Source organism: Monodelphis domestica, chromosome 5, assembly GCF_027887165.1.
Source record: "Monodelphis domestica isolate mMonDom1 chromosome 5, mMonDom1.pri, whole genome shotgun sequence".
Lineage (NCBI taxonomy): Eukaryota > Metazoa > Chordata > Mammalia > Didelphimorphia > Didelphidae > Monodelphis > Monodelphis domestica.
The window spans coordinates 312238857-312254673 of record NC_077231.1 but is presented as its reverse complement, the minus strand read 5'-3'; the positions used below and the strand labels follow the sequence as shown (position 1 = coordinate 312254673).

At 58.6% G+C, this 15817-nt stretch overlaps 1 protein-coding gene across 4 annotated transcripts in view; it reads left to right on the top strand.

Moving 5' to 3' along the window:
* PALS2 (protein associated with LIN7 2, MAGUK p55 family member) overlaps positions 1–15817 on the top strand; it is a 51718-nt gene that overhangs the window by 26571 nt on the left and 9330 nt on the right. For all 4 annotated transcript variants that reach the window (XM_056800481.1, XM_056800479.1, XM_056800480.1 and 1 more), the window contains exons 3-6: positions 3128–3280; positions 9024–9176; positions 9297–9524; positions 13963–14094. In XM_056800481.1, the coding sequence (XP_056656459.1) occupies positions 3128–3280; positions 9024–9176; positions 9297–9524; positions 13963–14094 (666 nt within the window). The remainder of the gene's footprint in view (positions 1–3127; positions 3281–9023; positions 9177–9296; positions 9525–13962; positions 14095–15817) is intronic.

The following is a 15817-nucleotide window of genomic DNA, read 5'->3' as shown; positions in this document are numbered from 1 at the left end:
AGAGGGCCGGCCTTCCGTCCGGGCGTCATTCTGCAGGAGAGGACGGGGAGAGGAGGACGCGGGACGGAGCCCCGGCGGCCACCTCCGCTCAGGGCCGAAGCGGGAGAGGCCGCCATGGCCGAGGCACGAGAGGGGGCTCACTGGATTTAGCCCCCCCAAACCAAAACCTGCTCTGCCGGACTCCCAGCAGGGGATGCCCCGGGGAGACAAGGAAGCCACTGCTTGGGGGGACTGTGCCGGGAGGGGGAGGGGAGACCCCGTGTGTAGGCATCAAGGAGGGAGCCGTGAGCGGGGGAAGGTTAAAGGAGGTGGGGTGGCGCAGCTCAGTGGACACAGCTAGGTCTGGAGACTTAGGGGGTCCTGGGTTCGAGTCCCACCACAGATGCTTCCTGGGCACGTCCCTTCACCCCCCTTGTCCCCAGCATGGATTCTAAGACGGAAGGGAAGGGTTCAAAGGCAAAGGGGGGGTGGAGGGGCTCCTCAGCAGAGCCTGGCCAGAGGGGGTCGAGGGGGAGCTGCCCCCCGCGCGGCTCTTTACACGCCAAAACGCCGAGGCGGCTTTGGCTCCGCTTTAGTCTGAATTAGAAACTGCCCTTTGCGGGATGGTGCCAGGACGGAAGGAGAGAGTCCCTCCCAGTCCGATCCTGCCTCCCTCTGAGCCCGGCCCGGCTCACCCCGCCCTGGAGTCAGAGCCAAACAGCCCTCCCTTGGCAGCCGCCACTCAGTGCCTCGTCTGTAGATGGGGAAACCGAGGCCCCCAGAGCGGAGCATAGAGGACTTGAATGTAGGTCCTGGGACCCCAAATCCCAGGCTCATCCCACTCTCCAGGCTGCCTTGCCCTGTGGTGCCGGGGGCGGGGGGGACAGCTACCCTGTGGTGCTGGGGGGGGGGGCCTCAGCCGCCCTGTGGTGCTGGGGGGGGAGGTCAGGCTACCCTGTGGTGCTGGGGGGGGCTTCAGCCGCCCTGTGGTGCTGGGGGGGGCCTCAGCCGCCCTGTGGTGCTGGGGGGGGGGCCTCAGCCGCCGTGGTGCTGGGGGGGGGGCCTCAGCCGCCCTGTGGTGCTGGGGGGGGAGGTCAGGCTACCCTGTGGTGCTGGGGGGGGCCTCAGCCGCCGGTGCTGGGGGGGGGAGGTCAGGCTACCCTGTGGTGCTGGGGGGGGCCTCAGCCGCCCTGTGGTGCTGGGGGGGGGCCTCAGCCGCCCTGTGGTGCTGGGGGGGGGGGCCTCAGCCGCCCTGTGGTGCCGGGGGGGGGGGGCCTCAGCCGCCCTGTGGTGCCGGGGGGGGGGGCCTCAGCCGCCCTGCGGGGCCCGGGGACCCCAATCAGAGGGCGCAGGGAGGCAGCGCCTGGGAGCCATCCCCAGCCCCGATGAGAGGCGCCGTCCATGGGGGTTCCGATGGCTCAGGCGCTCTGCCAGCAGTCGGCGCTGGTTGAGCTCTGATGGACTGGGAGGAGCCCTTAGAGTGTGGCTGCCTGACGGCCGGCTGACCCTGGGCCTCTCGCAGCCATGGCCGCGCTTTCCCCTTGTTTTCCTCGCTGCTCATTTCTCTAACATAAAAGGGGCCGCTTGGCGGCCTCGAGAGCCAGGCCCGGGGACAAGAAGCCTCGGTTCAGATGGGGCCTGAGTGACCCTGGCCCAGTCCCTTCGCCCCGCGGCTGGCCCTTCCTGCTCTTCTGCCTTAAACCGGGGCTCCGGGAGGGTTCTGAGACGCGGGGAGCAGGACGACAAGGCGTCCCGGCGGCTCCGGCTCTTTTCTCCTGGGTTCTGGCCACCCCCTTCTTGGCGGACTAGAACCGCTGCGGGAGCATTTCACGCTTTCCTTCCCTCCAAGCAGTGGCTGTGCCTGATTCGCTCCCAGGATCCCCACGGGCCACCCTTCCCTTTATTGCAGTTATTCCTTGTTTTATTCTCCTGTTTCCTTCCAAATCCCCCTTTATCTAGTTGGGCCCCCCCCCGAGGGCCTGGGCTGGGGCATTTGGGACGGGCCCAGGACCAGTGCCAGTCCTCTGCTGCTCCTTTTCTGCCTTTTGTCCCGCGCTGGAGGGGGTGCCTGAAGCCACATTTGAACCCAGAACCTCCTTTTCTCTTACTTCCCTGGAGGAGGCTGTGTTCAGCCAGGGCCCCGCCAGGCTTCTTGCCCGGCCCACAGCTCAGGGCGCCGCTCTCTTGTGTGCTTTCCTGGCGTGGGAGAGACCAGAGGCCGGGGCTGATGTGTGAGGGGCGTTGGCGGCTCTCTAGAAGGGGGTGAATCCCGGAGAGCAGGCCGCCTACGGCCCCTGGGCAGCACTGGCGGCCCGGCCAGCTCCTGGTGGGATCATCGGGGCGCTGGGGGGGGACATCGGAGTGCTGGGGGGAGGGGACATCGGAGCTGGGGGGGACATCGGAGCGCTGGGGGGGCGGGACATCGGAGCGCTGGGGGGGCATCGGAGCTGGGGGGGACATCGGAGCGCTGGGGGGGCGGGACATCGGAGCGCTGGGGGGAGGGGACATCGGAGCACTGGGGGGGGACATCGGAGTGCTGGGGGGAGGGGACATCGGAGCTGGGGGGGACATCGGAGCTCTGGGGGGGAGGGAACATCGGAGCTGGGGGGGACATCGGAGCGCTGGGGGGGCGGGACATTTGGAGTGCTGGGGGGACATCGGAGTGCTGGGGGGGGACATCGGAGCACTGGGGGGAGGGGACATCGGAGCACTGGGGGGGGACATCGGAGCGCTGGGGCGGGACATCAGAGCTGGGGGGGGACATCGGAGCGCTGGGGGGGGGACACCAGAGCGCTGGGGGGGACATCGGAGCGCTGGGGGGGACATCGGAGCACTGGGGGGAGGGGACATCGGAGCGCTGGGGGGGACATCGGAGCGCTGGGGGGGGACACCGGAGCGCTGGGGGGGACATCGGAGCGCTGGGGGGGGGGACATCGGAGCGCTGGGGGGGAACATCGGAGCGCTGGGGGGAGGGGACATCGGAGCGCTGGGGGGGACATCGGAGCACTGGGGGGAGGGGACATCGGAGCGCTGGGGGGGACATCGGAGCGCTGGGGGGGAACATCGGAGCGCTGGGGGGGACACCGGAGCGCTGGGGGGTCAGAAGGAAGCACGTGAAACAGAACCCCCCCCCACTGTCGTCTTTCAGGCTCACGAGAGACTGGAGGATTCCAAACTGGAAGCGGTCAGTGATAACAACTTGGAACTCGTGAATGAAATTCTGGAAGACATCAGCCCGTTAGTAAGCGTCGACGCCAATGTGGCCGAGCTGGTCAGGATCCTCAAGGAGCCCCACTTCCAGGTCAGCCCGCCCGCCTCCTGGCCCTCTTCTCTTCCGGTCAGTTGGCCAAAGAGCTCGGTTTGAGGGATCCGAGCCCTCCGCGTGGCCTCTCGGGCAGGGGGAGGCCATCTTTGCCTCGTGTAAAGGGTGAGACGTTCCTCCAGGCCCCTTGGCCAGACGGCCTTCCGGTTTGCTCAGCGGCCTCTATGCCGCATAGGGAGTCCCTCCTTCCTTTGGCCAGAGCGCCTCAGAGGGGCCTTGCTATGGCCCGACTGGGACCTGGCGGCTGGTCCCCAACAGTTGGTGCTTTCTGTAGTTATTTCAAATGGAATTTGTTTTTCGGCTTCTTCCAGCTGGGTGCGGCTGACGTGTGCGGACTTACTGTGTAGCTCACAACTTTGTGAGTTCAGTCATTCGTTGTTTGTCACTTTTTGCCACCTCTTTAGAGGTCTCTACAGGGGGACTCTCGAAAGTGCGAGCCTCGCCTTGCTTTGCCTGCGTTTATTCTCTTTGTTCTCATCCCAGCGCCGCGCCAGCATTTCTGCCACTGTCAAACGGTGATGGCGATCGTGATCCCCGTGCTTTATCCCCTGATCGCATTAGAAAGTCTTCTCACTTTTCCTTCTTACATGTAATGTTGACTCTTGATTTTGGGTAAATGCTATTTACTATGTTAAGGAACCGTCCCAGGGGCACCTGGGTGGCTCAGTAGACTGAAAACCAGGTCCAGAGACGAGAGGCCCTGGGTTCAAATGTGACCACAGACACTTCCCAGCCTGGGCAAGTCCTTTAACCTCCCTTACCTAGCCCTTACCACTCTTCTGCCTTAGAAACAATACCCAGAGTTGATCCTAAGACAGAAGGTAAGGGTTTTTAAAAAAGAAAGAAACAGTTCCATTATTTCTGATGAGGTTTAGTAACAATTTGTTAAAAGCCATTTCATATCTAATGATAGAAGTTTTTGTTTATAAAATTTTTATTTAATTTTTTTTTAGCCCTTACCTTCTGTCTTGGAGTCAATACTGTGTATTGGCCCCAAGGCAGAAGAGTGGTCAGGGTTAGGCCATGGGGGTCAAATGACTTGGCCAGGGTCACATAGCTGGGAAGTGTCTTGAGACCATATTTGAACCCAGGACCCCCCCTCCCCCGTCTCTAGGCCTGGCTCTCCATCCACTGAGCCACCCAGCTGCCCCCTTTTGTTTGTAATATTAACATGGTTTATTAGATTGATAGTCTTCCTTATGTTGAACCAATCTTGAATTCCTGATAGAAAACCAACCTATTATTGTAAGGGGTAAAAATTATGTTTGGGCTGAATATTTAAGAGTATGGTCGCCAGGAATTTAATGACTAAATGCCACTGAGTTACTCAAGTCAGAATGACTTTTATGGTAGTTTTATTTACAAGTAAAGAGAAAGAAAGTCAGGAAAATGAGAGAGAAAGAGAGTCAGAGAGAGCCAGAGTCAATCCAAAGGGGAAGCAGTCTGAGGTCTCAAGCCCAAGCTCCTCCAAGGCCAAGTTCAAAGGCGGAGACTCCTTCACAGGAAGTTACCATCAAATTTTAAGACAGTTCTTTGCATCACTTCCTGTGGCTGTGGTCCACCTTTACATGTACCAATGGCGGCTTTCACTTTGCTTTGGACTGCCCAAGGGGCAGTCAGTTGTTTTTAATTTGTCACTTGCTAGCACACGTGGGTCATAGACCTTCCCCCACCCCCACTGGGGGTGTATACATTCCTGGTGGCTAAAATCTAAAGAATAAGTAGGGTGGAGTTAATCCCATCTTCACAATCCCCCTGATGATCATTTGGGAGACTAGTGTTCCCAGTTGATCACTACACATAGTCATCTTGTACCTCTAAAAATCTTCTAACTACAGATGCATACAAAAGTGCACCTTCTAAGAGGAAACTACAATAGTTAGAGATAAGAGGGAAATAGATGGGAGAGAAAGCAAAACCAACATTTTGCTGGGTGCGTTGATGAAAACCAATTAGGGGGCAGTCCCCTGTGGCATAAGAGTACACATTCAAAGTAAATGTTCAACCCCCGTCAGTTCAATCAGCTGCACCCCAAAGTCCATTCTGGATCTTCTCGATGCAGTAGAGGTTTGCAGGCATCTTTCTGCAAACAGTTCATTCTCTGGATTTCAGGAGTTGTTAGCAGTGGATTTCCCCAAAAAATTTTTCTCAAAAAAAATTTTAAATCTTGGATTTTGTGAAAATACACTATAGAAAGGATCTTGTTGAATGTGTTATTGGACCTTTTTTGTTAACTTTTTATCTCAGATTTTAGGGTCAATCTTCATTAGGTATATTGGTCTCTGAATTTCTTTCCTTTTTCTTTGTCTCTTGTTTAGATATCAAAGATCATATTTGTGTTAAAGAAAGAAATTGGAAAGGCCCTACTTTTTCCTGTTTGTATAAAGCCTTCATGAAATATTGAAATTAATTTTCCTTTGAATGTTATTGTAATTCACTTCTAATTCCATCCAGTCCTGGACTGTTTTATTTTGGGAGTTTAATATCCTGTTCAATTTCTTTTTCTCATTCAGGGTTATTTAAATAACCTATTTTCTTTTCTTTTCTTTTTTTAGTCTGGATAATTTCTCTTTTTGTAAATATTCCTCCAGACAAGCTCATGTGAGATATATTCCAAGTCTGGCAAGTTAAATATTTGAAATGTTTGTGTTGATTCATCTTTTTTTTGAAAAGGAAAGTCATTCTCTTTTGACCTTCGGTTTATTTTTATCTTAAAAGTATTTCAGTGGATTTCTCCTAATCTTTCTGTAAAAAGCATGATGACAGTTACAGGGCCTCTCCTGTTGAGTACAAGAAAGGCCCTACTTGGCTCCCATGGGAGCTGGACCCTAAGGACATTTCCCCGAGTGAGCCCAGATTTGTCCCTTTTCATCTTTCCTCTTTTTCTCAATCTCTGCGTCCCGAGACCCATTTTCCAGTTGACCAGTTGAGATTGCTGCGCAATCTGTGGCCTGGCTACCTGGATCGGAGAGCTGGTTTCTTTCCTGATCACAGTGTCCTCCAGCAAGCCAGGATGAACGTTCATACAAAACTAAAAAACTGAAAAGAATTTGCTCCATCTCTGCTGAAGAAAGAGCTTATTCACCCCAGCGGCCCAATGGCCATATTTAGTTAAATATAAATCAAGAGGGTTTTCTTCTAGCTACAAAGAAGTTCCTTCTCTTTCTTCCCCCAAAGCAGAAAAGCCCAGTCTGTGGTCATGGAGTGAGAGGCAGAAAGTTCCCTCTGGAGCCTTCTTCCTCTTTCCTCCCTCCCTCCCTGCCGTCTCTGTCTTCTTGCTGTTCCTCGCCCCGGACGCCCCATTCTGCCTCTTCGGCTCTGGCTCCCTCCGTCCTCCCTTCTGCGGAAGCCCCCCCCCCTCTGCTCCGGTCTTGCCTCTCTTTTGCCCGTCCATCCACTCCACAGATACCTCGTCTGTCCCTGTGAGTGGCCTGAAGTCTCCCCTCTGAGCAGGAGCTCCCCCGTGGGCCTTCCTGGGGTCCCCGGCCCCCGGGAGCTGCCTCCGAAGTGGGCGCTCACTGACGGGCCCAGAGGCCGCTCGTCTCTGCCCACCTGTGGCCGTCCTCCTCGGCACACGGCGTCCAAGCGCCTGGGCTCCTGCCCAAAGGACGGCCGGGCCTTCCTCGGGCAGGTGGACAGGCGCCTTCTCGGGCTTTGAACAGCTGCCCTCTCCCTGCCCGTCGCCCTCGTGCTTTAGGGCCGAAGAGCTCGTCTGCCAAGCCGGGAAGCTGAGACTGAGAACGGCCGTGCACGGCCTGGGAAGTGGCCGGCCTCCGTGCGCGGCGGCCCGGCTGCTCTCCCGACACGCCGGCCTTTACACCAATGACATTGTACGGCCGGATTCTCGCTGGGGAACGTCCGGGCCGATCCAGCCCCAAACGCGGGCAGCGTGGACGGGGGTCCCCGGCTCCCTTCTGTAGATCCGAACCTGCTCTCGGGGCCCCCCACTGGCTCCGGAAGGCCCCGTCCTGCGGGCAGGCAGGGCTCAGGCGTCCTCCCAGCTTCTGGCTCTGAGGCGCGGCCGGCACAGGCCAAGACTCCCGGCAGAACCGGGACCCGCGAGGCGCCTCGCTGCCGTGTCGTCTCCGTCCCGCCTTCTGGAGCTGGAGCAGCCCCGCAGCTGGCTCTTCCACCCTGATTTGGAGGGTTCGACCCGCAGCGGCAGCCGGGCAGCTCTCTTGTGAAGGCGGGTCCTGCCTCCCTCTTCCCTTGACTCCTCCGGGCTGCGCCTCCACTTCCCGTTTTGTGTCCTCTCGAAGGCCCAGCCGCTCCTGGCCGCGGCGCTCGGGGCGCCGCCCCCCCCCCCCCCCCCCCCGCACCCCTTTTCTGGGCGTTGGCTCGCAGCCCTCTTCCCAGGGGAGCCCCACCCGCTCTGGGCGTGCGGCTGCTCCACCCTGACCCGCTTCCACTCCTCAGCAAGTCTCCCCACCGCCACGCCCTGCCTCCCGGGACCGGCATCTGCTCTCGGAGCCCCGGCGGCCCTCGCCACAGGGCCGCCGTCCCCGCCTGCCTCCCTGGCGGCCTCCCCGGCTTTCCACCCCTTTCCTGAGAGGTGCCGCGGCCGGCGGGAGGCACTCACTGGACCTTGTCTCGTGGGACGTCCGCAGGGAGTTCCGATTTGAGCGACACTCGTCCTCCCGCCTGGCCTCCCCCAAAGCGGCGCAGCCCCTCGGGCCGGAGGAGGGGTGCCCCGGTGGTATCGGGCCTGCGGCTTCCCTCCTGGCTTCCTTCCTGGCTCTTCCGCCCATCACCGCAGAGTCTCCCTCTGGAGCTAAACGGGGCGCCGGACAGCCTCCAGGGGCCTCTGCCTCGGCCTGAGGAGCTAATCTGGGCAGACTGGACACAGGCTTCCTCTGTGTGGCATTGATCGTACACCGCTCGGGTGCCCCCTTCTCCCTCCTCTCTGTACCCCTCCCCCACACCCTCTCCTCCACCCCCTCCCCTTCCCTCCTCTGCGCCCAGCTCCTTCCTTCCTCTGAATCCTTTCCTGGGCTCAGAGGGACCCGGCGGAGGTTGCTGCCCGGGCTCCGGGCCTCCTGCAGAGGGTGGCCGTTGGGCCCAGCAGGAGCGGCCTCTCCCTCGCTCTCCCATGGCCTCCACAGCATTTAGGGCGCCCACAAAGGGACACTCCAGGCCCTGACCTGAGCTCGCCCCCTCCCGGCCCGAGAGTGGGCAGCCCTCGGCCTTCTTCCCTAGTTTCCTCCAGGACTGCAGCCTCTGGGAAGCCCCCCAGGCAGCGGCGTGCCAGGGATAAAGGAGGCCCGGGCTGGGCCTCGGGTCTGGGCCCAAAGGGACCGCACAGGTCCAGCTGGCCCAGCCTGAGGGTGATGAGGGCCGGGAAGGGGCTGGGGGGGGGGGGGGAGGGCAGCTGCGGGGCCGGAAGTCTGGGGAAGAAGCCCCCGCCCGCCCCATGCGCAGGGAGAGGAGAGGAAGGAGGCCAAGAAGGGCTCCGAATGACGCACTGGACGATGTGGCCGTGCTTCTAACGCCCTGCGGAGCTGCCAGGCAGGCGCTGGCCGCAGAGACATCCCATGGGGAGGCTGGGAGGCCGGGAGGCCGGGATCCCCAGGAGAAAACCGTCACTCGTCCGAGCCAGAAGCCCCAGCGGTGCCGTGAGAGGCGGGAAGGCACTGCGGGGGGAGGCCTCGGCCCCGTCGGGTCAGGCTGAGGCAGAGCAGGGGCGCTCTGGGTCCCGGCTGACCAGTCTGCTCTTCCCTTGCAGTCGCTGCTGGAGGCCCATGACATCGTGGCCTCCAAGTGCTACGACTCTCCTCCCTCCAGTCCGGAGGCCAACCACGCCTCGGTAAATAACCAGCTGCTGCCGGTGGACGCCATTCGCATCCTGGGGATCCACAAGAAAGCCGGGGAGCCCCTGGTGAGTCTCGGGGGCTGCCCTTGGGTTCTGCAGCCGAGTCGCGGCTCTCGGGGGCCACTGCGGGGGCAGGACTCACCCCCCCCCCCCGCCTCAGCACGCCCATCCTGCTCCTTCCCGCAGGGGGTGACGTTCAGGGTGGAGAACAACGACCTGGTCATCGCCCGCATCCTCCACGGAGGCATGATCGACCGCCAGGGGCTGCTGCACGTGGGGGACGTCATCAAGGAGGTGAACGGGCACGAGGTGGGCAGCAACCCCAAGGAGCTGCAGGAGCTGCTCCGGAGCATCAGCGGCAGCGTCACCCTCAAGATCCTGCCCAGCTACCGGGACGCCGTCACCCCCCAGCAGGTGAGGATCCACGGCTGAGATCAGGGAGGGCTGCCTGGAGGAAGCGCAGCCATCAGCCGGGCCTTGATGGGTTGTGGTGAGGGGGAGCGGCTGTGAGATGGGTGGAGGGGATCGAGGAGGGCCGTTTGGGCCCAGAGCCAGATCGGCAGGCCCCAAATGCCAGTCCCAGGGAGTGTGGCCAGAGCACAGGAGGACCAAGGGCCGCTCTGGCCTCCCCAGGTTGGACGGGCAGTTGCGGAAGGACAGACAGAAGTGGGGGAAGGGAGGGGGAACGGCTGTCTGGGTAGGTGGCAATGGCGGCCCGGGGAGGGGCAGCGGGGGGAGGCTGGAGACAGCGTGGACATGGGTGCCCTTCACTCTTGCCCTGGACTGGCCGTGGGAGCAGGGAGAGCACTGAGGGGGGCCTCACCCCGGCAGAGGGGAGTGACGGGTGCTGACTTTGAGGGAAGGCCCTGGAGCCAGCCTGGAGTCTGCAGGGCTCGAGCCTGGGAGGGATCCCAGAGATGCTGGAGGAGGAGGAGGAGGGGCCCCTTGGAGGCCCCCAGCCGCCCCTTCATGGGTGGGACAGCCCTGGTCGGGGAGCCGAGGCCTGGCTCTGCCCCCGATGCAGCAGGCTGGGCGGTCACACGCCAGGCTGCCACCAGTCGACAATCAGAACAGAGGGATCGAGACGAACCCGAACGTCACTGCCTCCGGCTTGCTGTCGCCCACGCAAGGGGCAAATGTTTATTGAGGGTCCAGAGCTGTGGGGGGAGCAAGGAGGAGAGCAGGGGGCGTGCTGGGAGACAAGCCTGCCACACGCTCGGGAGTCCACGAAAGCCCCCACCGCGCAAAACTGTACAGAGAAGACCCGATTTACCCAGGCTCAGCGGTCACTCGGGAGCTTTGGGCCAGAGCGAGGAGTGTGTGCGTCAGACACGGTCAGGAGGGATCCATGGCAGCCGGGCTCGTGGGGTCCGTGAGGCCTCGCCCTCGTCACTAAGGGCACAACGAGAGGCAGGCCTGGAACAGGACAAGCTGCTTCCAATCCGGCTTCAGACCCTTCCGGGCTGTGACTAGCCCAAAATGTCTCTTCTAAGAGGACTTGAGCATTTTGGAGGCTGCGATGCCATCCCTGGGGGCCGAGTCCCTCCAGAAATGCAAATCTGAACCCCTCTTTAAGCTGACACGATCCAACAGCCAAACCAGCAGAGAGCAAACTCAAACCCAAAATATGTGCTTAGGGTCCATTTTGGAAAAGTGCTCTCTGTCTGACCATCTCCCTGCCTGTCTGTCTCTATCTCTCTTTTCCTCCCTGTCGCTGTCTCTGTCTGTCCCTCCCTCTCTGTCTCTTGTCTCTGTCTGTCTCTTCTTCTGTCTCACTCCTCTTCCCTCTGTCTCTATCTCCATCTTCTTTCTCTATATCTATCTCTTGTCTCTCCTCTTTCCTATCTCTTGTTCCCCTTCTCTTCTCAACCTCCTCATCCCTAAATGGGGCTTCAAAGGGGGTTTTTAGTGGATGTTTAAAATACATTTAAATTTCAAAATCTGTGACCATAAAAATTTTTTCCAAGACATTTGCACATCTTTACAGTATTCAAATGTCATTGCTTTGAAAGAAGGAAATTTTTTTTAAAAGAGAGAACAACTGTCATTTATTTATTCATTCAGTTTCTTGTGACATATGCCCAGTCACCCACTAATTACTATCTGAAGTTCATGTTTTTAAGGCCTCCTATTTTGTGAACTTTGCCCCATTTTGGGGGGGTTTACACGTATCAATGTTCAAGATCTATTTCCATATTATTGATATTTGCACCAGGGTGATCATTTAGAGTCTACATCCCCAGTCTTGTCCCCATCGACCCATGTGATCAGGCAGTTGTTTTTCTTCTGTGTATCCACTCCCACAGTTCTTTCTCTAGAGGTGGAGAGCATCTTTCTCATAAATCCCTCAGAACTGTCCTGGCTCATTGCACTGTTGCTAGTAGCAATGTCAGTTACATTCGATTGTGCTACAATGTATCAGTCTCTGTGTACAATGTTCTCCTGGTTCTGCTCCTTTCACTCTGCATCAGTTCCTGGAGGTTTTTCCAGTTCACATGGAATCCCTCCAGTTCATCATTCCTTTGAGCACAATAGTATTCCATCACCAACATATACCACAATTTGTTCAGCCATTCCCCAATCGAAGAGCATCCCCTCATTTTCCAATTTTCTGCCACCACAAAGCTATGAATATTTTTGTACAGGTCTTTTTCCCTATTATCAGAGAGCTTGAGAGGGACTGGGCCAGTGTGTGTGTGTGGGGGGGGGCAGAGTAGAGCCCCTCCTGGAAAGTACTGGACTCTGCTGGGTCTGTGGTTCTCCTTCTTAGGCTGCTGGAAAGCAGCTTGTAAAACAGACCCCAGGAATGGAGAGTCCTGCTTCATGTACTTGTGATCTCTGCCCCCTTGCCCTGGCCTCCATGCCCTTCTGGCCAAGCTCCAACCCTGCATCACTTCCAGTAGGCTCTTTCCCTGCTGCCACACCTCAATGCCTCTCCACTGCCCAGGCTCGGGCAGTCTGGGTCTCTTCAGACTTGGACTTTTTCTTTTTTTTCTCACTCCTCAGCTGTGACCTTTGCTGCCTCTGCTCTCAACAGCTGACTCTGATTCCTCTTAGAGAGAGCCAAGGATACGTCTCCAGATGGCATCTTCTGCCGAGCCTGGCTCCTCATTCCTTCCTCAGTTCTCCATCCTTCCCCCTTCGGGCCTGAATTTCTTGTACCCTTGGTCATTCCCCAGAATCCTCCCTCCCCCTCCTTCTCTGTCCCCTCCAGAGGCCTGCTTCTCCAGCCTGAACTTTAACTTCTGTCTCCTGCTCCTTCTTCATGGCTTCTCTGTTGTGATCCTCTGCCCACCCCCCCCACCCATCCTTTGCTGTCACTACAACCCTCATTCAAGACTTCCTCCCATCAGCCTTGCCTCTCCACATCCAGACTTGTTAACATGTTTCATGCCAGTTCAAGAGTAACCTCCTTGAGGCAGTGCTGCCATATGGCCTGGCCCTCCATGGCCCACTGAGGACAGGCCACCCTCTCATAGCCAGCCAGGAAGGCTTTTCAGCATCGGCCCAGCCTCCTTCGCAACTTCCCCTCCTCCCACCACGTGTTCTGACTGCGTACAGATCTGTCTGTCTGTCCATGCCGTCTTCCACACGGATCGGCCTTCCCTGCTTCAGAGCCCAGCTCGGATGCCGTCCTTGCCCAGCTTCCCCTGACGCTTCCCAGCACCTTGCGGATTCTTGACCCTTTTCTAGATCTGCCGGACTCTGTCGTGTTCCTCAGGAGACTGCGGAGGGGAGAGCCCGAGTATTGCCTTAACAGACCAATGAGGACAGGCGGGCGCCGGCAGAGGGCCCAGTTGTTGTTTTTCACACCGTCGGACGGCAGTAGGATGTCGGTCCTGGAGATCGGGCCGGGCCGGCGCTCCACAGCTCTGGATTTTGGGTGATGGGCCTCCATGCAGCCCTCGCTGAGCCTCAGAGCCTTTGCCAGAACGGGACCTGCCTGGACGCTGCCATTCTCTGCCTCTTTGGCCCATCAGGACTCGGCTCTAGTCCTAAAGCTCTCGGCTTCGTGGCGGCAGGAGCCGTCTGTGTCCCGGACAGAAAGGCCCTTCGGCGGGTCATGCTCAGCCTCCCTTTCGGCTCGGCCGTCCGCTGCGGCTCGAGTCAGGCAGCACCTCTTGGGGCCAGGAAAGGACCTGCTCACGAGGCGCTCCCGCCTAGGGGACGGCCCACGGGGGAAGGCCTGGTCGGAGCGGGCTCGCTCACAGCCTCGTCCGGGGCTAGATACTAATCGAGCCCTTAACCTGCGCTCTGCGCGGAGGGCTTTTCCCGATCAGTCGTTCCGTGTCTGTTAATGGAGCCTTTCTGTAGCCATTCAGATGTGGAGAAGTTTACTCTTTGCCACAACCGGCTGAGGGGGGAGGGGAGGGAGGCGGGTAACTGCTGTCATCCTGGCCTAGAGAAGGGAAACGCCCGGTGCGTGCAGCTAAGTGACACGGATGGCCGCAGAAGCCTGTTTGTCCTTTTACTGAATGAGGGGGAGGCGCCTTCTTGGTGCCTGTCATGGCTAGTGAAAATGGGTGAAGCCGATGCCGAGGAAAGAGACATTTCCGATCTGCAGGGCCTGCTGGCGAGGGCCCGTCGCCCGGCATGTGCGCTGGGCCCCCCTCGGCGTCATCCCAGCCCGTAAACCAGACCGCCGGCTCCGGGGGTAGGAAAGGATATTTGGGGGGGGTTGCTGGGCCAGATGCTCAAGCGCCCCCCCACCCCACGTCTCAGCTGGCCCTCGGACTGCCCAAGGGCTCTTAAAGGGCCTCCAAAGCGCCTTCAGCTGCATCGGGAGGCAGAAACGCCTCCAGACTCGGCCTGTGGCTGCGGCTGGCGTCAGGCTCTCCGAATGTCCTCTTAGGTGTTTGTCAAGTGCCACTTCGATTACGATCCCTACAATGACAACCTGATTCCCTGCAAAGAGGCCGGACTGAAGTTTTCCAAAGGAGAAATTCTTCAGATTGTCAACCGCGAAGACCCAAACTGGTGGCAGGTGAGTAGGTTTGTTTCCGGGGTTCTGCCCTTCGGGGGTCTTCAGAGCAGCAGAGCGCGTCCAGCTGCCAATGCAGGGGGACCCCGGGGTGCCCGGCCGTGCTCTCCTTGGCAGGCCCTCTGGCCCGCCTTGGCACCCTCACCCCGGAGGGGCTGCAGAGGCACCCGGAAGCCCCTCTTGGAATGTTTCCGTTATCTCAGGCTGTTTTGTGTGGTCTACACAGGAGCATTCATCTCCTCCCCCTCCACCTATACATTCCTTCATTTTCTTCTCACGTCAGTCTAGATAAATTAGCCAGGAGGTAGTTCTTGCCATTTGACGGAGGGGGAAACTGAGACCCGGAAAGGGAGGGAGACTGGGTGTACAGATGGTCAGGAGAGAACCTGGGCTCCTTCCTGGGTACTCAGGAGCCGGCACCCACTTCTAACTCACCCCATCTCGGCCTACCAGGAAGGGAGTCGGGGTGGTTTTCCTTAGAAAGAGCAGAGGGCGCCGGGGGCTCTTCCCAAGCCCAATCCCCCCTGACCCTCCTTTTGTTTCTTAGGGTTTCATGTTCACTCTCTGGGTGCTGCGATGGGAGCCTCCTTCTCGTGCACCTGGCAAGAGCCAGCAAACCAATATTGGGAGAGGGAGAGGGGGAGAGACACAAAGAGGGAGGGAGGAGAAGGGCGAGTACACAGACGTATGTGCCACAGAGGCCTCAGCATCGGACTGGGCTCACTGAAGACAAAAAAGGTGCCCCAAAGGGTTTTTCCATTGGACAAAATGTCACTGAGATGGGAAATGTTCCTTCTCTGGTAGGCCTCCACTGACAAACACCCTAAGACCGTCCTCCCACTCATTTCCATTTCAAACGGTGCCAGGCTGTAGAGTAAGAGGGTTAGCCTTGCGACGTGACCTAAGCTGCGTATTGACGCACTAAAATGGTCCCCGAACGTCTAAGCGGCAGCCTCTGCCTTCAGCGAGTGAGCCGGGAAGGAGTCGATCGAGATGAGAATCGAGCCGCAGTTCCGCAAACCCTCCCTTCAGCGTAGACAGTGTCTGCTCTTCAGTGAGCCCTCTGCAGAGCTGCTCCCCTTTTCTGCCCTTTTTCCTGGACTTCCTCCCCTCGGTTCTTTTTTCTGTCATTCCTTCCATGTTCCTCTCGGAGATGATCCTCATCATTAGCTGCAGTCGTGGGTAATTAAAGCTAATATGTGAATAAAATATGTTGTTTACAGGATTCTATTTATAACCTCAAAACACAAGTTAACATAGAAGTAGAATAATGAATGCTATCAATAATGCTAGCATTTATGTAATCCTTTTAGGTTTGCAGAGTACTTTACAGACATTGCCTCATTTTATCCCCCAAATAACCTGTGAGGTCGGTGTTATCCTCCTTTTACAATTGAGGAAACTGAGGCAGAGAGTGGTTCAGTGACTCGTCCAGGGTCCCACAGGCAGCAAGTGTCCGACATCAGCTGTGAACTCGAGCCTCTTGGCCCCGGGCCCCACCCTCTGCACCCCTTCATTGTCCTTGTGATCAGTGGGTCAGGCTTCTTGAATGAAGAGAGCCCGCAGACACTGGTGCGTCTGGAAGCTCAGCGTTTGGCTGAGGCTGGGGGGCAGGAGTCGGTGCCTCGCTGCTGCCCCGCCTTCCCCAGAGAGACCCTTCCAGAGCCCCCGAGCTCCCAGCTGGCTGCCGGGGGCCCTGGCTGGGGGAGGGCCTCTGGGCATCCGA